The sequence below is a fragment of the Musca domestica genome, unplaced genomic scaffold (assembly GCF_030504385.1).
Source record: "Musca domestica strain aabys unplaced genomic scaffold, Musca_domestica.polishedcontigs.V.1.1 85, whole genome shotgun sequence".
In the NCBI taxonomy this organism is placed as follows: Eukaryota; Metazoa; Arthropoda; class Insecta; order Diptera; family Muscidae; genus Musca; species Musca domestica.
In genome coordinates, this window is record NW_026712418.1 from 1434297 (window position 1) to 1453155 (window position 18859).

Consider the following 18859-nt stretch of genomic DNA (forward strand, 5'->3'; position numbering starts at 1 on the left):
ATGGATCTTATAACATAACAATAGAAGCTTGTTAACTGCGAAAATGAAATTTAATTCAAAGAATTACTTACTTTAAGTTGTTAGGTATAAACAATATAACTATAACTTGGAAGTTTTGTTGTCTCTAAAATTTAACATTTAATTTCCAACCTTTTTCCCCTACTAAAAAACATCGGAAATTCTTTGAACAGCAAACCAACACTTTTCATCATTTCACATGCGTAGTATGCTTTTTGCAACATTTATCTCTGTGTTCAAAATGGCTTGTGGAGTCGAAAAAAAAATTCATCGGAATTTTTTCATATAACAATTCAATACAATAAAGTAAGAAAAAAAAAAAAAAAAACATTTTTTTATATTTGTTTTATTATAATTCTGTGAAATTTGTATTGATGCCTGTTGTCTTGTAGTCGTTGTTGATGCGTGCTATACTAATGATGTTCGTAGAAAAATAAACAGAGAAAAAAAAAACTGAATCAAAAGTGTACAGAGAACGAACGAGTGGAACAAGTGGACAGACAATTTTTCAGAAGAATTAATTTCTCTTTGCGCGAAAATAGCATAAAAATAATTTAAAGAAAAAAAAAAAAAAACAACATCACAAACAGGCAAACAATTTTTAAGGGGAAAATGCGGTACACATTCAAAATGTGTTGTGTGATGGAGAACAGTAAAAGAATGTTGGATGGGATTGAGCTCAATGTCTACTACAAGCAGAAAATCAATCGCAAATAATGAACATATTTTCTCAAAGATAAAGTAGAGAATCAGTTAAAAACTAAGCTATTCTAATAAATAAAACGACAACACAACTGTAAGATAAAATTACTCTAAATTGTAGAGGTAGTTTCTAGCAATGCAATGTACAGGGTGAGATTTAAATGAAAATAAATATTTTGTGTCTCTTACCATCGCTCGTTACCGTAATACTGGTAGCGTAGCCCGACGTCAAGGAAGTGGAGGGAAAAAAACAGCAACATCGCAGAAATGGTTCGAAAAGTAAAGAAGCGACTTGATCGAAACCCGCGTAGCAGTGGCCGAAAAATGGCTCGAGAGCTAAATAGAACATATCGCAATATTTCATTCGGCAAATATTGAAAAATGAGCTCGGGGTGAAGCCATGGAAATTCCAAAAAGTGCAAGAACTTACACCGCAACAGAAAGAAATTAGACTCAAAAGAGCTAAAAAGTTGCACCTTGGGTTGGCCACCAGAACTCAAGCGCCGGGCCGCCATAACAGCCGATGGTCGCTCTCCGCTCGTGTTAATTGACCGTGTCATCAGAATAAATGGCGAATATTATCGCGAAAATATTCTGGATGGTGTATTAAAGCCTTGGGCACGCAAACATTTTGGCCGCAGACTTTGGACATTCCAACAGGACTCAGCACGCGCCACCCAATAATGGTTACAAAATGAGGTTCCTCGATTCATTTCCAGCGCACAATGGCCACCAAAATCTCCGGATACCAATCTGTTGGACTATTGTGACTGGAGAAGTATTTTGGAAAGTAAGGTTGGTACCATGGTACAATGATATCAAGGTAGGGCAGAACTACCATATGATTTTAATTTTTTTATTTTCTTGGCTTAATATGTCATCTTTATTTGTTTATGTATGTGTTTTCTTTTCAATAACAAAAAAATTGTTCAGAAAACATTCAAATTCGGGTGTTTTCAAAATGTTTATTTCAACGTATGCATCGACAAAATCTAGAGTTTTTGTAGCGAAATAATCCTTTAGAGATAGAAAGTACAAGATTTTGAAAAGAAGTGTTGACCTTTCATTAAATTATCGCGGTTTTCAATTATTTATTCAAAATAAATGCAACAAGTTGTTTGATTTTCTATTGTTTTGATACTAATTCTGACATTACAAGCCAAACAGGTAGACCTCTATACTTGCAATTTTTTCAAAGTTGACCTACCTTCTCTTCATTGTAAACTTATTCTAAAATTTGATGCTATTTCCGACATTTTTTGCTTTCATTTAATAAAATTAAAAAAAAATTAAAAGTTATGGCCTTTGGCTTTGTTGCAGTATTTTTATTATTTATTTTCCGTGCAGCACTTTTTTCTCAGACTTTCTTCCAAAAAACCAAAATGTAATTTGTTCTGATAATCTATGAAGGAGATCTATTGAAAATACTATAAAATATTTCACAAAGAAAATACTTTTTTACTATAGAATTAATTTAAAATGCTAAAAGTCGTAAAGAAAACTAATATAATAGGTAATTACATTTAGGGGTGTTCACATGTTTACATTTGGCGCGCTTTTATTTGTCGATCTAGTGTACCCTACAAACTAACTAGCTGCTAAGAATTCCTACATTCGCCGCAAAAGCAACTCATTTTATTTTCCTAAATTATCATACTTCATTCGAAGTATAGGCCATTACCAAAGGACAATTGTCCATAATGGGCTTGTTCTACCCACTATGGAGCAGAAGAACATACAATGGAAAGAAAAATTAGTTTTGAAATATTCCATTGGATCCTTTTTTGTTTAGATCCCAAGAAATGCAATAAATGCCAAGAGCAACAACAACACTAAAGGGAATGGAATACAAAACCATTACAATGAAGCCAGCAACAACAACGACACAGCTACACATTTTACAAAATCGTCAATGTCTACTACACGAACTGAACTGAACTGAAAAAGGGTCTTCAAAATTCCAGGAAATAAACAAAATTCAAGCGAAGAATGGTGGTATAAATGTGAATAAAGGAAAATTCTAAACACAAAGGATAAAAACAACAACAGCAACATCACGATGGACTACAACAAAGATTGTTTGGCCATGATTGGATGATGATATTGTGCATGGATGGATGGATGGCTGGATATGTGTGTATGTAAGTGTTTATTATTGGAATTATAAGGCCGAGGACTTTTCACAGCAATTGAATTTTATTGATTGACAAGAAAATTAGAAAATATTTTCAATGCATACACATTTTCTATCAAGGCTAGCTAGAACACAATGTTAAATAAATTACAAAGTATAAATGAACAAAGTATAAAATTGAACGCCAATCCAACACTCCTCCTCGTTCATTTTATATTACACTTCAAACGTAGAAATTCGTGTTTTGATATTGGTAGAGGCTTTGTTAAAATATCCGCTATCATATCCTCAGTCGGACAATATTCACAAATTATTATATTGTTCTTCACCAATTCCTTTGTAAATTTATATTTAATATCCATATGTTTTGTTCTAAATGAAAATTTGTCATCTGTAAGAATTCGAAGACAACTTTGATTATCATTGAAAATAACAGTAGGTTTGGTAGGAGGTTCATTGAAATCTCTGAGCAGTTGTCGCAACCATTTAGTTTCCTTTCCGGCTTCAGACATAGATATGTATTCTGCCTCACAAGTGGAAGTAGCGACGATGGATTGCTTTTGACACGTCCATGATATTGTTCCTCCATTATAAAAAAATATGCGACCACTTGTTGACTTTCTTCCAATTTGATCATCAGCCCATGATGCGTCTGCATAACCAATTAATTCCAAATTATCTTTTTGAACATTGCTCAAGTTTAATTTCATGCTTGCAGTGTGCACCAAATATTTTACAACTCGTTTACTTTGTTTCCAATCTTCTTCCGACGGATTTGAAACCTTCTGTGACAAGAAACATACTGATGCAGAAATATCTGGTCTCGAATTAACAGATATATAAAGTAAATGACCAATAAGTTTTCGATATTTTGCATTAGTTTCCAACAAGTTTGAAATGTTTTTCTTTCCGTAATTTATATCCATAGGAGATTTTGACAACTTGCAACTTCCTAGGCCAAACTCATCTGCTAATCTTTTAATATATTGGGATTGACAAATTTCATAATTTCCATATAAATCTTTACTAATTTGAATTCCCAAATAACTTCTTATATCTCCCAAATTCTTCATAACAAAACTGTCAGATAATATTTTTTCTATACATTGTATCTGATCAGTTGTTGAACATGCCAAAATTATGTCATCAACATATATAATAATATAGCATATTTGGTCTAATATATATCCGGAATAAAAACAGGGGTCACTCACGCTTTGTTTTAATTTTGCCTTTGTCAATGTTTCATTCAATAAATTATTCCACGACCTTGAAGCTTGCTTCAACCCATATATGGCCTTCTTTAATAAACAAACATTTTTCTCATTTCCATCTTCAAAACCTTTCGGTTGTACCATGTAGATTGTTTCTTCCAAATTTCCATTGAGAAATGCGGTTTTTGCATCTATATGTTGTACAATCAGATTTCGTTTCGCAGCAACAGAGAGAAGCATTCGAAAAGTTGTATGCATGACGACAGGCGAAAACACTTCATTGTAGTCTACTCCATATTTCTGCGAATATCCTTGGGCAACGAGTCTTGCTTTATAACGAACAAAATCCCCATTGGCATTTCTTTTTAATTTGAAAACCCATTTACTGCCCACCGCTTTCCTCCCTTCAGGTAATGGTACTATGTCCCATGTATTATTAGTTCTCATAGCTTTTATTTCTTCTTGCATAGCATCAAACCATTTGTCCTTATCATCGCCTTTAATAGCTTCATCATACGTTTTCGGTTCTGGTTCGTGATTGGCCATCCAAATTTCATCTATTAATCGTTTAGCTGGAATACCCTTAGTTGATCTTTTGGACACGCGTACTGTTTGCTCCTCATCATTCTCACTCTCCTCCTGAATTTGCACATTACTGATTGCTCCTTCATTTTCTTGATTACTTGAAACAGACCTTGATGTTAGATTTTCATCACTATTGGAAACAGAATCTGAAACTGGTAAATTCTCCTCCTCAATCTGTAATGTGCCTTGTTTCTTTTGTGGGAAATCCATTGAGCAATCTCTTAATTCTACTTCTGTAAATCTTACATCCCGACTTACGACAACCTTGTTTTTAGACGCATCGTAACATCGATAGCCTTTTGAATTTGCATCATATCCGAGAAAAATCATCTGATTTGCCGTTGAATCTAACTTTTGCCGCTTTTCAGATGGTATATGTACGAAACATTTTGAACCAAATATATGAAGATTTGAAACATCTGGCTTCTTACCATACCATAATTCATAAGGAGTTTGTTTTGTTGCTCTCGTTAGCACTCGATTTTGTATGTAGTTTGCTGTTGACACGGCTTCACCCCAGAATGATTTTGGTAAATCAGCGTCAATAAGTAAACATCGACTCATTTCCACAAGTGTGCGGTTCTTCCTTTCAGCCTTACCATTTTGCTGTGGAGAGTAAGGGGTGGTAAATTGAACTTGGATACCTTCCGATTTTAAATAATCTTGTAGACGTTTTCCTGTATATTCACCGCCTCTATCGGAACGGATTACCTTGGGGTTACTGCCAAAAAGAGTATTGCAAAACTTTATGAATTCTCTTATAGTCCCTTCCACTTCAGACTTCTCTTTTAGCAATTGTATCACTGTGAAACTTGAGAAATCATCTATAAAAGTGACAATATAACGTTTTCCATTAGCTGTTGCAGTCTGCATAGGTCCGCATACATCCGTATGGATTAAATCTAGTGGAGCTTTAGATGAACATGTTGACTGTTTTGGAAAAGGCAGCCGAGTCATTTTTCCTTTTATGCACGTTTCACAAGATTCTTTAATATTGCAGTTGACTATTTTCATACCTTCAACTAATCCGTCTGCTTCCATTTTACGAATTGCTTTGGGATCCCTGTGGCCTAATCTGCGATGCCACTGATGAATACAATTTTCATTATGTTGTGTCAAGGTACAAACAGCATCTGGTGTCCTTAAAATATACATTTCTCCACTAACATCTGCAATTCCGACTGTTATATCTCTTTGTGTAATTTCACAAACATTTCCTTTAAATTTGACTTCATATCCATCCTTTGACAGTTGTCTAACTGATAGAATATTCCCAACAAGGGTAGGTACATAAAGAACTTCTTTCATTGAAATTTTTCGTTCAACACCATTATCATTCACTATCTTTAAATCACCATATCCTAATCCTTGAACAAAAATATTTTCGCCATTTGCTAATTGCAATGTACTTTTGTATGTCTCATTTAAGGATCGAAAAAATTCTTTATTGTTCACCACATGCCTTGTAGCACCTGAATCGATTAACCAAGAACCTTTACTTGCACTTCCAAAGTTGAAAAGAAAATCATTCGGCGGTTTTGGCGATTCCTGCTTTTCTTCAATCGCGTGAACCTTATACTTGTTTTTGCTGGTGTCTTGCTTTATTTTCCAATTTTTATATTTTACACAATTTTTCTTTTGGTGACCAGGCTTTTTGCAAAAGAAACACGTCTTATTGGAATTGTCAGCAATTTTCATAACAGCATCATTTGAAACGCCATTAGAATGTAGTCGTCTTTCAAATTCAGCAATGACCCTTTGTTGAACAAATGCGAACGTAATCTCCTCTTCTTTGCGTGATTCGAGTGATGTTATCAACGTATCATAGCTCTCTGGAAGACTACTGAGTAACATAGCAGCACTCCATTTATCCGTCAATGTCTCTTCACCGATATCTCTTAATTTTGTGAATAAATCATTCATGTTATTAATGTGGCTTACCGCATCACCTCCTTCTTCAAGCTTCAATGAGCATATAGAACGCATCAAAAAGACTTTATTCGTTAATGTATTTCGCTCATGATACTCTTTTAAAGCATTCCAAGTCTCTTTTGCTGTTTTAAGGTGCCTTATATGACATAATTGATCGTCCATCACTAAGAGACCGATTGTGCCTCTTGCCTCGTCATCCTTTTCATCCCAATCACTAATTGCTGCCGCATTTATAATATTACCTGCTTCTCCTCGATTTTCACGGGGTCTTGGTCCTTCAATTACTTTCTTCCATAGATTTTGCTTCCTTAGCAATAGTTCCATTCTGAATTTCCAATTTGCATAATTGGAATTGTTCAATTTTGAAAATCTTGGTTTAGCTTCAGCCATATTGCCTTTACTCCTTATTGAATTCTGTTCCTGGAAATATTGATGTCCTTAGTATTTCTTGATAATCCTTGATCCTTTTGTCGATTGTTGAAGCTCTTTAAGGGCCCATAACCTATTGGAATTATAAGGCCGAGGACTTTTCACAGCAATTGAATTTTATTGATTGACAAGAAAATTAGAAAATATTTTCAATGCATACACATTTTCTATCAAGGCTAGCTAGAACACAATGTTAAATAAATTACAAAGTATAAATGAACAAAGTATAAAATTGAACGCCAATCCAACATTTATGTGTGTTGATATTTTGATGAATTTTGTTAAACTCGTTTTGTTTGTAATTTTCACTAACGAAGACAACAACAACATCGTCATCATCACCACCACCTTTAACGTTTTTTGTTGGCTGGCTGGCTGGCTGTCTCTCCTCACTATGAAAGAAAGACCAAACGAACACACAACACAATGAGCCTTGTCATTTTTACTTGGAATTATTTATGAATGCATGTTTTCTTTTGACATTACCGCAAAGAAAACGAGTCAGAAGAGCCATACAACACGCAAGTGAAAGAGACAGAAAAAATACATCAGAGAGAAGAAGCTTGGCTTAAAGAGAAACCAACTGATTTCTCAAAACTCAATTGATGAGGAATTCATTTGAATTTGCCAAAATCCAACCAAGTCGTTTCCCCTTTTGACATCTTGTTGGAGGTTGGGGGTAATTCCACTCACATTGTAGCACAATTCCGTGAAGACGTTTTTATGGTTAGCATTGAAACAATGTTTTGTGTAGGATGGAGGATGGCAGCAGCAGATGATGATCATAATGTGTATGTGTTACCGCTGCTGATGATGTCTTTGGGATTCTTGGATTTTGTTGTTAGCCTCACTTATTCACAAAGACTCCAATTATGGAGAATTTATGCATGAACAAAATGTGCATGTGTTGTGTTTTTGATTTATTTTTTGTTTTTTCGCCCAAAAATGAAACATTTTTAATATGAATTTCATTAAATTAATCATAATTTTCGTTCGTTTGTTGCTTTTCGCTGAAGAAGAGATAGGTGGTAGGTAGTTTAAAAGGTAAAAATATGAATTTGAATTCTTGGAAATTCCAATCAAAGCCATTTGCATTCGAAATCCATATTTCGCCTGCTTACCATCCTCCACCAGACAGTCAGCCAACCAACCAACTTTAGTTTACATTTTTCCAATTACTGGTTGTTGGTTAGCTGACTGACTCACTCTCTCGCTACTCTTCGGTCGTTTACTACTACTTCAACCATTATTAAATTCTGTGAATTTTGTGGTTGTAATAATGAACAAAATTTCTGTAGATCTTTGATGTAGTGGGTAGGTGTGTATGTAGGGGACAGTCAGGTTAAGCGTTGAACACAGAAAATGAAAACAAATAATTTGAAATTCCATTGAAAAAAAAAATTAAAGTTATTATTTGGAGGTGAGGTGAAAAATGTTAGGGTTATTTGGATGATGTAGTGATTCTAGGTATTAAAGACATATCATTTTGGTAACTCTTGGGAGGATTTAGTTGCTCTCAAATAAGTATGTATCGGTTGGTTTTTCATCCATGATTTCACAGGTATTTAATTTACACAAGCCCAACTAGGATCAGGACCTTTCGATATAAAAAATTTAGGAACATTTTCACATAAGTAGATACATTTGAACTGGAACCTGTCCAAAAATAAACATAGGTATGAAAAAACATATTAAAGCTTGTGTTAAATTATGAATGTATCCGGATTGCACATAACTTAAGCTAGGAATTTTGGAATGGAATTTTCAGGAAAAACCAATTATCACTTCTCCCATTCCCAAGTTTTACACAAGACAGTCTGGTATACTTGCAGGACCGACTTGAGTTCGCCTTGTGCTAAGTACTCTGACCTGCATATATTATTACGTGATTCAACATTAAGTAAACGCTACGTGTACATCAATTTGTGACAGCCATAGTTGTAGACTCCGAGTCACAATTAAATCTTGGTATCTCCCAAAATTATGAAATTTTCTGTTGAATTTCAATTGAAACTTAACAACACTTGTAGCCATGTTTGTCGAATGTCATAAATAGATCGTATATTGTTTCTATGTCGATTAGCATGAGCTGTTAAGCAGATGTTGCTTATTTTGTATTTTTTTTTTGTGATCAATTCCTAGGAAATGGAACAGGTAATGATCATCTATGCGAATTATGTTTGAATTTCACAATGAGATGAAAAAGGGTTTGCATACGCCAGGCGGAAAGGCCGTGTGAAAGAGATCAGGAAATTGGCTAAGAATACAATGCTGCCAACTATCAATTATTATGAACGCAGCCAAAATGATCTACTTCGTAGAGATAGCATTCACTCTAACGAGTAGTTTTGGCCCAGTTAAGATCCGGATGGTGCAGCCGCCTCAATTCCTATTGGGTCCGGCTTGACAGTGATGTGCAAAAGATCTGCCCAGCTTGTGACACAGGTACACATGACACGCTGCACCTATTTCGCTGCCCAGCCAAACCTACTCACCAAACCCAGGTGTCGTTGTGGACCCAACCCGTACAGGTTGTATCCTTTTTGAGACTAGACTTAGAGGCAGAACCCGATTGAGAGGAGTCAAAACGAACACAGCAGTATGAGCTGCTACAAAACATCAATTTCGTAGAGAATATCTAAAAAAGGGAATTTTCTGAAAGTTTGCAGGCATTTGGAATTTTTCTGGCTTCAAGTTTAGGAAGTATAGAGCCTGGGAAGGATATGTTTATTTTTAATGATTGAATTAAATGGTGATGGCAGATGTTTCGCCTCAATAGATTGTTGTTCAAGAAGATTTTCTCATGATTATTGTTACCCATAACTTTCATGTTGTCCTGAGGGAAATCAAATTTGAATAACAAGTGACTAATAGATCGGATGAAGCTAGAATATTAATAAAAGTCTATCAATCTAAAAACACCTTGAAATATTCGCCTCAGACGTACTAATATGCCTTTTTGGTGTTTTCAAAGAATAAACACTACATCCACTCAAAAATTGTATATATATTCGAATCGAAACAACTGTAGTTTCATATACAGGGTGAGATGAAAAAACTGCAACCAACTTTAGACTGCAAAAGCAATTTGGTGAGAATTTCCCAAAAAAAAAAAATTATTCGTGATGGAATTCAAGCGTGATTTCTTTATATTTGGCTGGAAACCCACAAGTGGCTATCGTTAGAGCACTCCAGCATTTAAATGTGAATAAATCTTTTGTGTTTCGTACCATCGCTCGTGACTACCGTGATACTGGTAGCATAGCCCGACGTCAAGGAAGTGGACAGAAGGAATAAAACAGCAACATCAGCAGAAATGTTTCGAAAAGTAAAGAAGCGACTTGATCGGAACCCGTGTTGCAGTGGCCGAAAAATGTCTCATGAGCTGAACATATCGCAATATTCCTCGGGGTAAAGCCATTGAAACTCCAAAAAGTGCTTTTGCAGCTAAAGAGTTGCTTCGCTTGGCCAAAAGTGATGAACTGCCGAATTTGGGTTTCTCCGATGAGAAAACATTTGTTGTCCTGTAGTTTGTTAACAAACAAAATGATCGTGTTTACTTGCCAAAGAGGTCAGCTGAACATGTACACCTTCGGTTGGCCACCAGAACTCAAGAGCCGGACATGGTGATGGTATGGGCCGCCATAACAGCCGATGGTCGCTCTCCGCTCGTATAAATCGACCGTGGGATCAGTATACATGCCGAATATTATTGTGAAGATATTCTGGAGGGTGTACCAAAACTTTGGGCATGCAAACATTTTGGCCGCAGACCCTGGTCATTCCAACAGGAGTCAGTACCATCGCACTCAGCAAGCGCCAGTGCGAGGTTCCTCGCTTCATTTCCAGCCCACAATGGCCACCAAAATCTCCGGATAGCAATCCGTTGGACTATTGTGTCTGGAGCATTTTGGAAAGCAAGGTTGGCACTAAAAAATACCAAATTGTCGATTAGCTCAAGCAAGCGCTACGCCGGGAATGGGCCAATAATACCGCAGAGCAACATTCAAGTAGCGTGTGAGGGTTTCATTTGCCGTTTGAAGGCCATAATTCGTGGCAAAGGTGACTAATTCGAACAAATCTAAACTTATTCTAAAATTTGATGCTATTTCCGATTTTTTTGCTTTTATTCAATAACAATAAAAAAATTTGAAAATCATGGCGTTTTGCATTGTTGCAGTTTTGGTTTTGGTTTAGTAAAAACTCTTCGATTTTTTCGAAATTTTTTCTAGAGGTATGTATTTTTACCCTGATCCCGGGAAACTACTTTTTTCTGCTGGGTCCGTTCGCAAGATAAAAAAGTTCCCCGAAATCAGGGTAAAAATAACTTCCTCTGAAAAAAAATTCGAAAAAATCGAAGAGTGTTTACCAAAATAGAGTTGTTCCCAGTTTTTTTATATCACCCTGTATATGCAATGGATTTGACAATTTACCACGGTTTGGTTTTAACAAAAAACCGATCACTTCTCCTCGGTTAAATTAAGAAAACTCCTTTACCTGTTGCCGGAAAAAAATCAACAAATTGGCATCACTGCCAAAAAACATATGTTTTTGACTTTTTCGTTTTTGTAATGAAGCCAATGAGAGCAAGAGAGAACAGTGGAGTTTCAATTTAAGTAGTGAGTCGTTGTAGAAAGATTAAATAAATTCCTTTTTTGGGAACCAAACGTTGGTTGGCATTTAATTACATTTTTATTGTTGTACTTTCCACAATTTTTAATCCAATTGAAATATTGTATATCCGAAAAACAAAAACACTCAGCACAGCAGAGCTAAACCACCGTATTATCTATGTTTTTGTGTGTGTGTGCTTAGAATATACAATTAAATGTTTGATTTATGGGAAATTGTTGTTAACATTTCTAGGTTTTTTCCACATCATTATTTTGTTGTTGGTTTTCCTTTTTTTCATCATTTTAACAGTTAACGTTTTTTTTTTGTGTGGAAGTTTTCTTTTGCCTCTTTCCACTTTGGTTGTTATTGTAGTACGTTTTATTAACTTTCAAACCGGAAAAAGGTTGGGTTTCTTGTTTATGCTGGCTGACTGGCTGGCTTCCCTTGACTTAACTCACAGACAAACAACAACAACGACGACGACGGCGAACACACATTTTCATGTTCAAACGCACACACACAGCCACTCTCACACCCCAAATATTATGTTTTTGTGTTTATTTTTAAGATTGTATTCTTGTGACCAACATCAATGGATATGACGAAAAATTGTATTTCACATTTTGTTATTTTCAAACACTTGTGTTGAAAAAAGAGCCAAAAAAGGCTGGTCACTTTTGTATGAACAAAACAATTTCTAGGTATTTTTGTTTTAGGTACGCTGCCTCATTAATCCAAAACGTGAGTGGTTTTTCAAGACATCATACACTCAGGCCGACAGACAGACCACGGCGGCGGCGACAATGGAACAGCGGAAGTATGAAACCAAATATGTAGTTGATATTTATTTATTTATTACAATAACACATACACAATATACTTTTGATGTTAAAGCCATATTTTTTTTTATTTATTCTAGGCCATACTTCTTAGCGGCTCAAGTTTAGCCGTGTAAATATATTTTTCCTTTTTGTTCAATAAATTCATTGTTTTCAGTGTAATCTGCTTTACTGGTCTTTCTTGTTTTTTCATGAAAGCGCACAACTGTATTTGCCTATCAAATAGTTTATTGAACAACAACAAAAATCGCCACTACAAATAAATTAAAAATTCATACAACTAGAAAACTAACACGCACGCACACACACCTTGGTTTTGATTTTCTCTCTCCTTCTTCTCCTCCGCTTTGCTTGCAATTTTTAAATTAAAATTCATTGACGTCGTCGATCTCACTGACTGACTGACTGACTGATTGGCTATTTAAGCTGCTTACTTTATGTAGAAATGCCTGGCATTCACATTTGTAGTTTTTTCTTTATTTCTTTTTTTTTGTTAATAATTGTGTGCAAATAATTTAAATTTTATACTTTATTTTCTCGAGACCACTCGACACGCACACATGGCACAATACAAATTTAGAGTAGTCTCCTCCAACATTTATTTGCAACAATACACAATGAAATAAGAAACAACACACGAAAAAAAATCGCTCGAAAAGGCAATGAACAAAAAAAAAAAAAACTGAATTGTATTTTATTTCACGTTTATGCCGTTTCACCGAGACGACGAAGACGACAACCGCTTGCGACCGGTTTGTTTGATTTTTAAACAGCGACTGAAATAGCAATGACGAGTGAATGAATTCTATTACCAAACCAGCATATTCAGTTTTGTTGTGTGTGCGCGACAGAAACACGAATGAACTCAACCAGCAACTTTTATCTGCTCTGGAGAGAAAGCATATTTGATAAAATGACAGAGAGAGAGATATAGTGAGAGAATGTGTCTAACGGGGTTGGAAAAGTAGAATATATTGATAAATTTTACACGCAGTGTACTTTCCGACAAAATATGTACTTTTATTTAAAACGTTTGCGAACGTGAATGTCATAGCATAAAAATATTGCTATTGATGTACAAAGACTTTTAATTTTTAAATATTTATTTGTTAATTTTTACACAAGCTGGAGGTTTTGTAAATAATACATATCTGAAAGTAAAATCTTAATTACAGCCAAGATGTTTTCGCAAAAACCGTTATTTTGATCATTAATTCCTTTGATTTGATTGATGATTTTATATTTATAAAAAAGTAAAGTTAGCCAGCACTTTGGAACGGCGTCGGCTGGATGAGATAATAGTGCCTTAAAAAAGTTTTTCCTTTAGAGCACTTTAGATTGAATTGCGTAAATTTAGGATCTTATATAATAATAATAAAAATTATAATAATAACAATTATAATAATAGCAATAATAATAATAATAATAATAATAATAATAATAAAAATAATAATAATAATAATAATAATAATAATAATAATAATAATAATAATAATAATAATAATAATAATAATACTAATAATAATAATAATAATAATAATAATAATAATAAAAATAATAATAATAATAATAATAATAATAATAATAATAATAATAATAATAATAATAATAATAATAATAATAATAATAATAATAATAATAATAATAATAATAATAATAATAATAATAATAATAATAAAAGAAATAATAATAATATTATTATTAACAATAATAATAATGATAAGAAGAAGAAAAATAGTATCAGTCGGTTTTTCCGACAGATGTACAGGGTGGGATAAAAACACCACAACAACAATGTCAATCGCCAACATTTTTACATTTTTTTTAAATTTTATTGAATGAAAGCAAAAAATGTCGGAAATAGCATCAAATTTTGAGATTTGTTTGAATTGGTCACCTTTGGCGTGAGTTATGGCCTTCAAACGGCCAATGAAACCGTCACACGCTGCCCAAATGTTGCTCTGTAGTATTTTGGTCCATTCCCGGCGAATCGCTTGCTTGAGGTGATCGGCACTTTGGTATTTTTTAGTGAAAACCTTGCTTTCCAAAATACTCCAGACACAATAGTCCAACGGATTGGTATGCGGAGATTTTGGGGGCCATTGTGCGCTGAACATGAAGCGAGGAACCTCACTTTGTAACCATTTTTGGGTCGCTCGTGCTGAGTGCTATAATGTTTGAGTGCCCAAAGCTTTAATACACCCCCCAGAATATTTTCGCGATAATATTCGGCATTTATTCTGATGCCACGTTCGATTAATACGAGCGGAGAGCGAACATCGGTTGTTATGGCGGCCCACACCATCACCATGACAGGCGCTTGAGTTCTCTTGGCCAACCGAAGATGTACAATTTCAGCTGACCTCTTCGGAATGTAAACACGATCATTTAGGGTGCAAGTACATAAGAAGCTTGAGGTCATGGCTAGGCATATTTTGAGACATTTCATAAAGGGCTTACAGAGCCGCACTAAAATCCTGCCGTCGTTTTTTTATAATTTGACATTAATTAGCCTACCCATGACTTCAAGCTTTGTGTGTACTTGCACCTTTAGTTTGTTTACAAACTGCTGGACAACGAATGTTTTCTCGTAGGAGAAAACCAAATTCGGCAGTCCACCACTTTCGGCCAAGCGAAGCAACTCTTTAGTTCTCTTGAGTCTATTTTCTTTCCGGTGCGGTGTAAGTTCTTGCACTTTTTGGAATTTCAATGGCTTTGCCCCGAGCTTATTTTTCAATATTTGCCGAATGGATTATTGCAATATGTTCAGCTCACGAACCATTTTTCAAAATGTAGACCCTTTGTGGGGGAGGTACCAGAAGGAGTGAACGGATATATTCCATCTTCACACCTTGGGCTAATAAACCTATTGTGATGTGTGTAATTTGAAGAGAATCGGATGCTTATTTCGGATTTATGATCGTTTTGGTTATTTAAGATGCTGACCCTTTGTGGGGGAGGTGCCAGAAGCAATTGTCCGAACTCTACCATCTTTATAACAGATCTTGTGTTGATGGAAATATTGAAATGTGCCAAGTCTGAATGGAATCGTATGTTCATTTTGCTTTTTATGAGAATTTTGTGAGGGAGGTACCAGAAGGAGTGGACCGATATATTCCATCTTCACATAAGACCTTGGTTTAACAAAAATATTGTGATGTTTGTAGACGCTTACGTCACACTTTATAAGACTTAATGTTGACTCTTTGTGGGAGAGGTACTTGGTGGAGTGGACCGATATAGTTCATTTTCACACCTGACTTAGCATTGACGCCAATATAAGGATTTTCAAAGTTGTAGCAAAACCGGATTAGCCTTTCTCTTTCTGTACAGTAAATTGTTTTCTTTGAAAATGTTGAAATTTTGTGGGGGAGGTACCAGAAGGAGTGGACCGATATTGCCCATCTCCGAACTCGATCTAAGTTTGACAATAATATTACAATGTACCAAGTTTGGATCAAATCGGATACTCCCTTCGTGAGTTATCGTGCGCACCAGCCAGCCAGACAGACGGGTCTAGAACCGTTATTTCGATGAGTCACGTTTTGGCCGTAATAAATGATATATACCTTCACTAGGCATATGGCTGAGGGTATAACACAACCCATTAAATTATGGTCCTCCGAGGAATGTTTTACATATTTTTAATGTTCATGGTTCTATTTATGGTAAACAGTTGCCATATCGAGTACATTCGCCTTGTAATTGATGTACAAAGGAGAATCAACACTGTACGAAGCAGTGATTCAAATTTCCCATCTCTGATGAGAGAGCCTGTATAATTTATTATGAGAGCATAAATATTCGTTTGATGGCTTTTTAGTCGTGTAAATGGCATAGATATTTCATTATCGAGAAAAATGAATGGTTTCTTTTTCTTGTTGTTGTTGTTGTTGTTGGGGAGCTGCTATAGTATAGCAGCAATGGTCTGTGGATTCCACAGTGGGGATAAATGCTAGGAGAGTGTGTGTGTGTGTGTTCGTCCGTATGTTGTGAGTGCACCGACAATGATAAAGATGATGATTCTTGTGTTAATCATTAAGTAGAAATGTATATATGTACGTATGTATGTAGTTTTGTGCATACATATTTATTTATGTTCTATTCATTATATAGCCGTTCAATGTTTTCGACAAAACCAATCATAATATTACGAACAACAACAGCAGCAGCAATAAAGGAAACTAAAAAAAAGTAATCGTTTACAAGCTGAAACACACCCCTTCCTGGTTGTTGGGGGCCACATTGATATATTTAAATGTTTGATTGGTGTTGTTGTTGCTGGTTGTGGCATTAATAAAATACAGTGGCTCCCCTATTCATATGAATGTTGGTGACAAATTTAAAAAAGGGGTACCCCCGTTATTTTTGGGACCAAGCCGACTAAGGTTCAAATGTAGATATAGCTCCCATATATCTTCAACCGATTTCGGGTTCATTGTGCACCAAATGGCCAATATCAGTCCAAATGAACTCAATTTTGGTACATCCCATCGAATTTAGTCTAGAAGCAAGTAAAAAAAGAAAATCGGTTCAAATATAGCTATAGCTCCCATATATGTGTTTCATCCGATTTGGGATTTTAAGACCTGCACTCCACAAGAATGATATTTGGTACCAGATATCACATACCTCCCAGAAATAGCTCTGCCAATTTTTATCAAGATCGGTTCAAATTTGGATATAGCTCTTATATATATCTTTATCCGATTTCAGCTTTTTTGTGCACCAAATGGCCAATATAAGCCCAAATGGACTGAATTTTGGCACTTCCAACGGAGTTCAGCCTAAAAGCAAGTGCTTCAAATTTTTGGTCAAAATCGGTTCAGATATAGCTATAGCTCCCATGTATAGGTTTCATCCGATGTGGTGTTTAAGCCCCCTACATTCGTAATATGCCCTCCACAAGAATGATATGTGGTAGCAGATATCAGATACAGCTCAGAAATAAGTATTTAAAATTTTGTCAAGATCGGTTCAAATTTGGGTAAAGCTCTCATATATATCTTTATCCGATTTCAGCCTGTTTGTGCTCCAAATGGTCAATATCAGCCCAAATGGACTGAATTTTGGCAATTCCGAAAGAATTTATCTTAGAAACAAGTACTTCAAATTTGGTGTAAATCGTTTCAGTTATAGCTATAGCTCCTGTATATATGTTTTATCCGATTTGGGGGTTTAAGTCCCTCACATGTGTAATATGCACTTCACAGCAAGGCTATTTGATACCAGGCATAAGAAACTGCTCGTAAATATCTCTGCCAAATTTTATCGAGATCGGTTCAGGTTTTTATATAGCTTCGATATACAGATTTATCTGATTGTAAGGTTATTGCGCACCATATATTTAGTATCAGCCCAAATTGAATAGATTTTTTTATATTGAATCGAATTTTACCATTTGTTGAAACTCGGTCCGGTATATCTATTGCTCCAAGAAATATTTTTTAATATAATCCTTATCGAAGTCATATCATGCATTACTTCACATAAATACCAAAAATATAGAGTTTTTTGTTACGAGAGCTCTACTAAATACGCATAGTGGCGTAGGGAGATATACGTTCTCTCGTTTCATTGATTTCGGTCCCCCGTTTCAACCTTAATTGCTCCCATTCTTATGTGTGGGTCACTGTAAATTGTTAGCGTTAGTGATGTTTCCACGTTCTCAAAAAATAAAACAAATTCACAAAGCGTTTATTATCAAACAACAACAACAATAGCTACGAGTTGGGAAGGTGGGTATGTACATGAAATCAAATAGCGTAAATGTATTTTTGTTGGGGAGGGGAACAAAATTCATTCATTCAAGGAATTCCTACACTGCGGCGTCGGCGACGACGATGATGTTGTTCAATAGAACCGCCATGCACATGCCTGCTATATATTCCCTCCACCACCCAGCCGCCTACAACAAAACAATTATCAGACATTCTCGGTAATTGAGCACTGTGAGAAAATCACTTTTAGAGAGGAGAGAGAGAACCTTTACAATGTAAGCAGTAACTTTCTCTCGGGTTATAGCCAATGTGCCGTTTTTGCTCTCACAACAATTAAACGAGCAAGAGAGACATGGATGATGACAGAAAAATATAGAATTACAAAAATTACGGTAAAAGCGCAAACACATTTCCACGTGTTGCTACGTCAAATATTTGAAGGTGAAGTCAAGATAATGAAGGTGAAGAGTAAAGGCAAATATCAACACCGACGCTTGTTGGTGGTGGCGCAACTCCATTCACAAAATAAATGATTTTTAGGTGGAATAATGACTAATAATAATTGCACATGTTCGTTGAGATAACTATTTATTAATGATTTATTAATTTTGTGAAATACATTCCTATCTGCAAAACCCTTACACTTACCAAGAATATCGGTGACTGAACTTC

At 35.3% G+C, this 18859-nt stretch overlaps 2 protein-coding genes across 3 annotated transcripts in view; one reads left to right on the forward strand and one right to left on the reverse strand.

Annotated features, from left to right (window-relative positions):
• Positions 1 to 18859, reverse strand: part of LOC101897335 (mucin-5AC) — a 49464-nt gene that overhangs the window by 5505 nt on the left and 25100 nt on the right. Inside the window, exon 1 of one of the 2 annotated variants that reach the window (XM_005179528.4) lies at positions 12777 to 13260. The exons of the other annotated variant lie outside the window; for it this stretch is intronic. The gene's annotated coding sequence lies outside the window, so the exon portion shown is untranslated. Of the gene's footprint in view, positions 1 to 12776; positions 13261 to 18859 lie in introns of those variants that run through there. 2 annotated transcript variants of the gene reach the window in all.
• LOC101897737 (inward rectifier potassium channel irk-1) overlaps positions 2384 to 18859 on the forward strand; it is a 186530-nt gene continuing 170054 nt past the window's right edge. Inside the window, exon 1 of the mRNA XM_059131321.1 lies at positions 2384 to 2861. Coding sequence (XP_058987304.1) covers positions 2834 to 2861 — 28 coding nt within the window. The 5' untranslated portion in view covers positions 2384 to 2833. The remainder of the gene's footprint in view (positions 2862 to 18859) is intronic.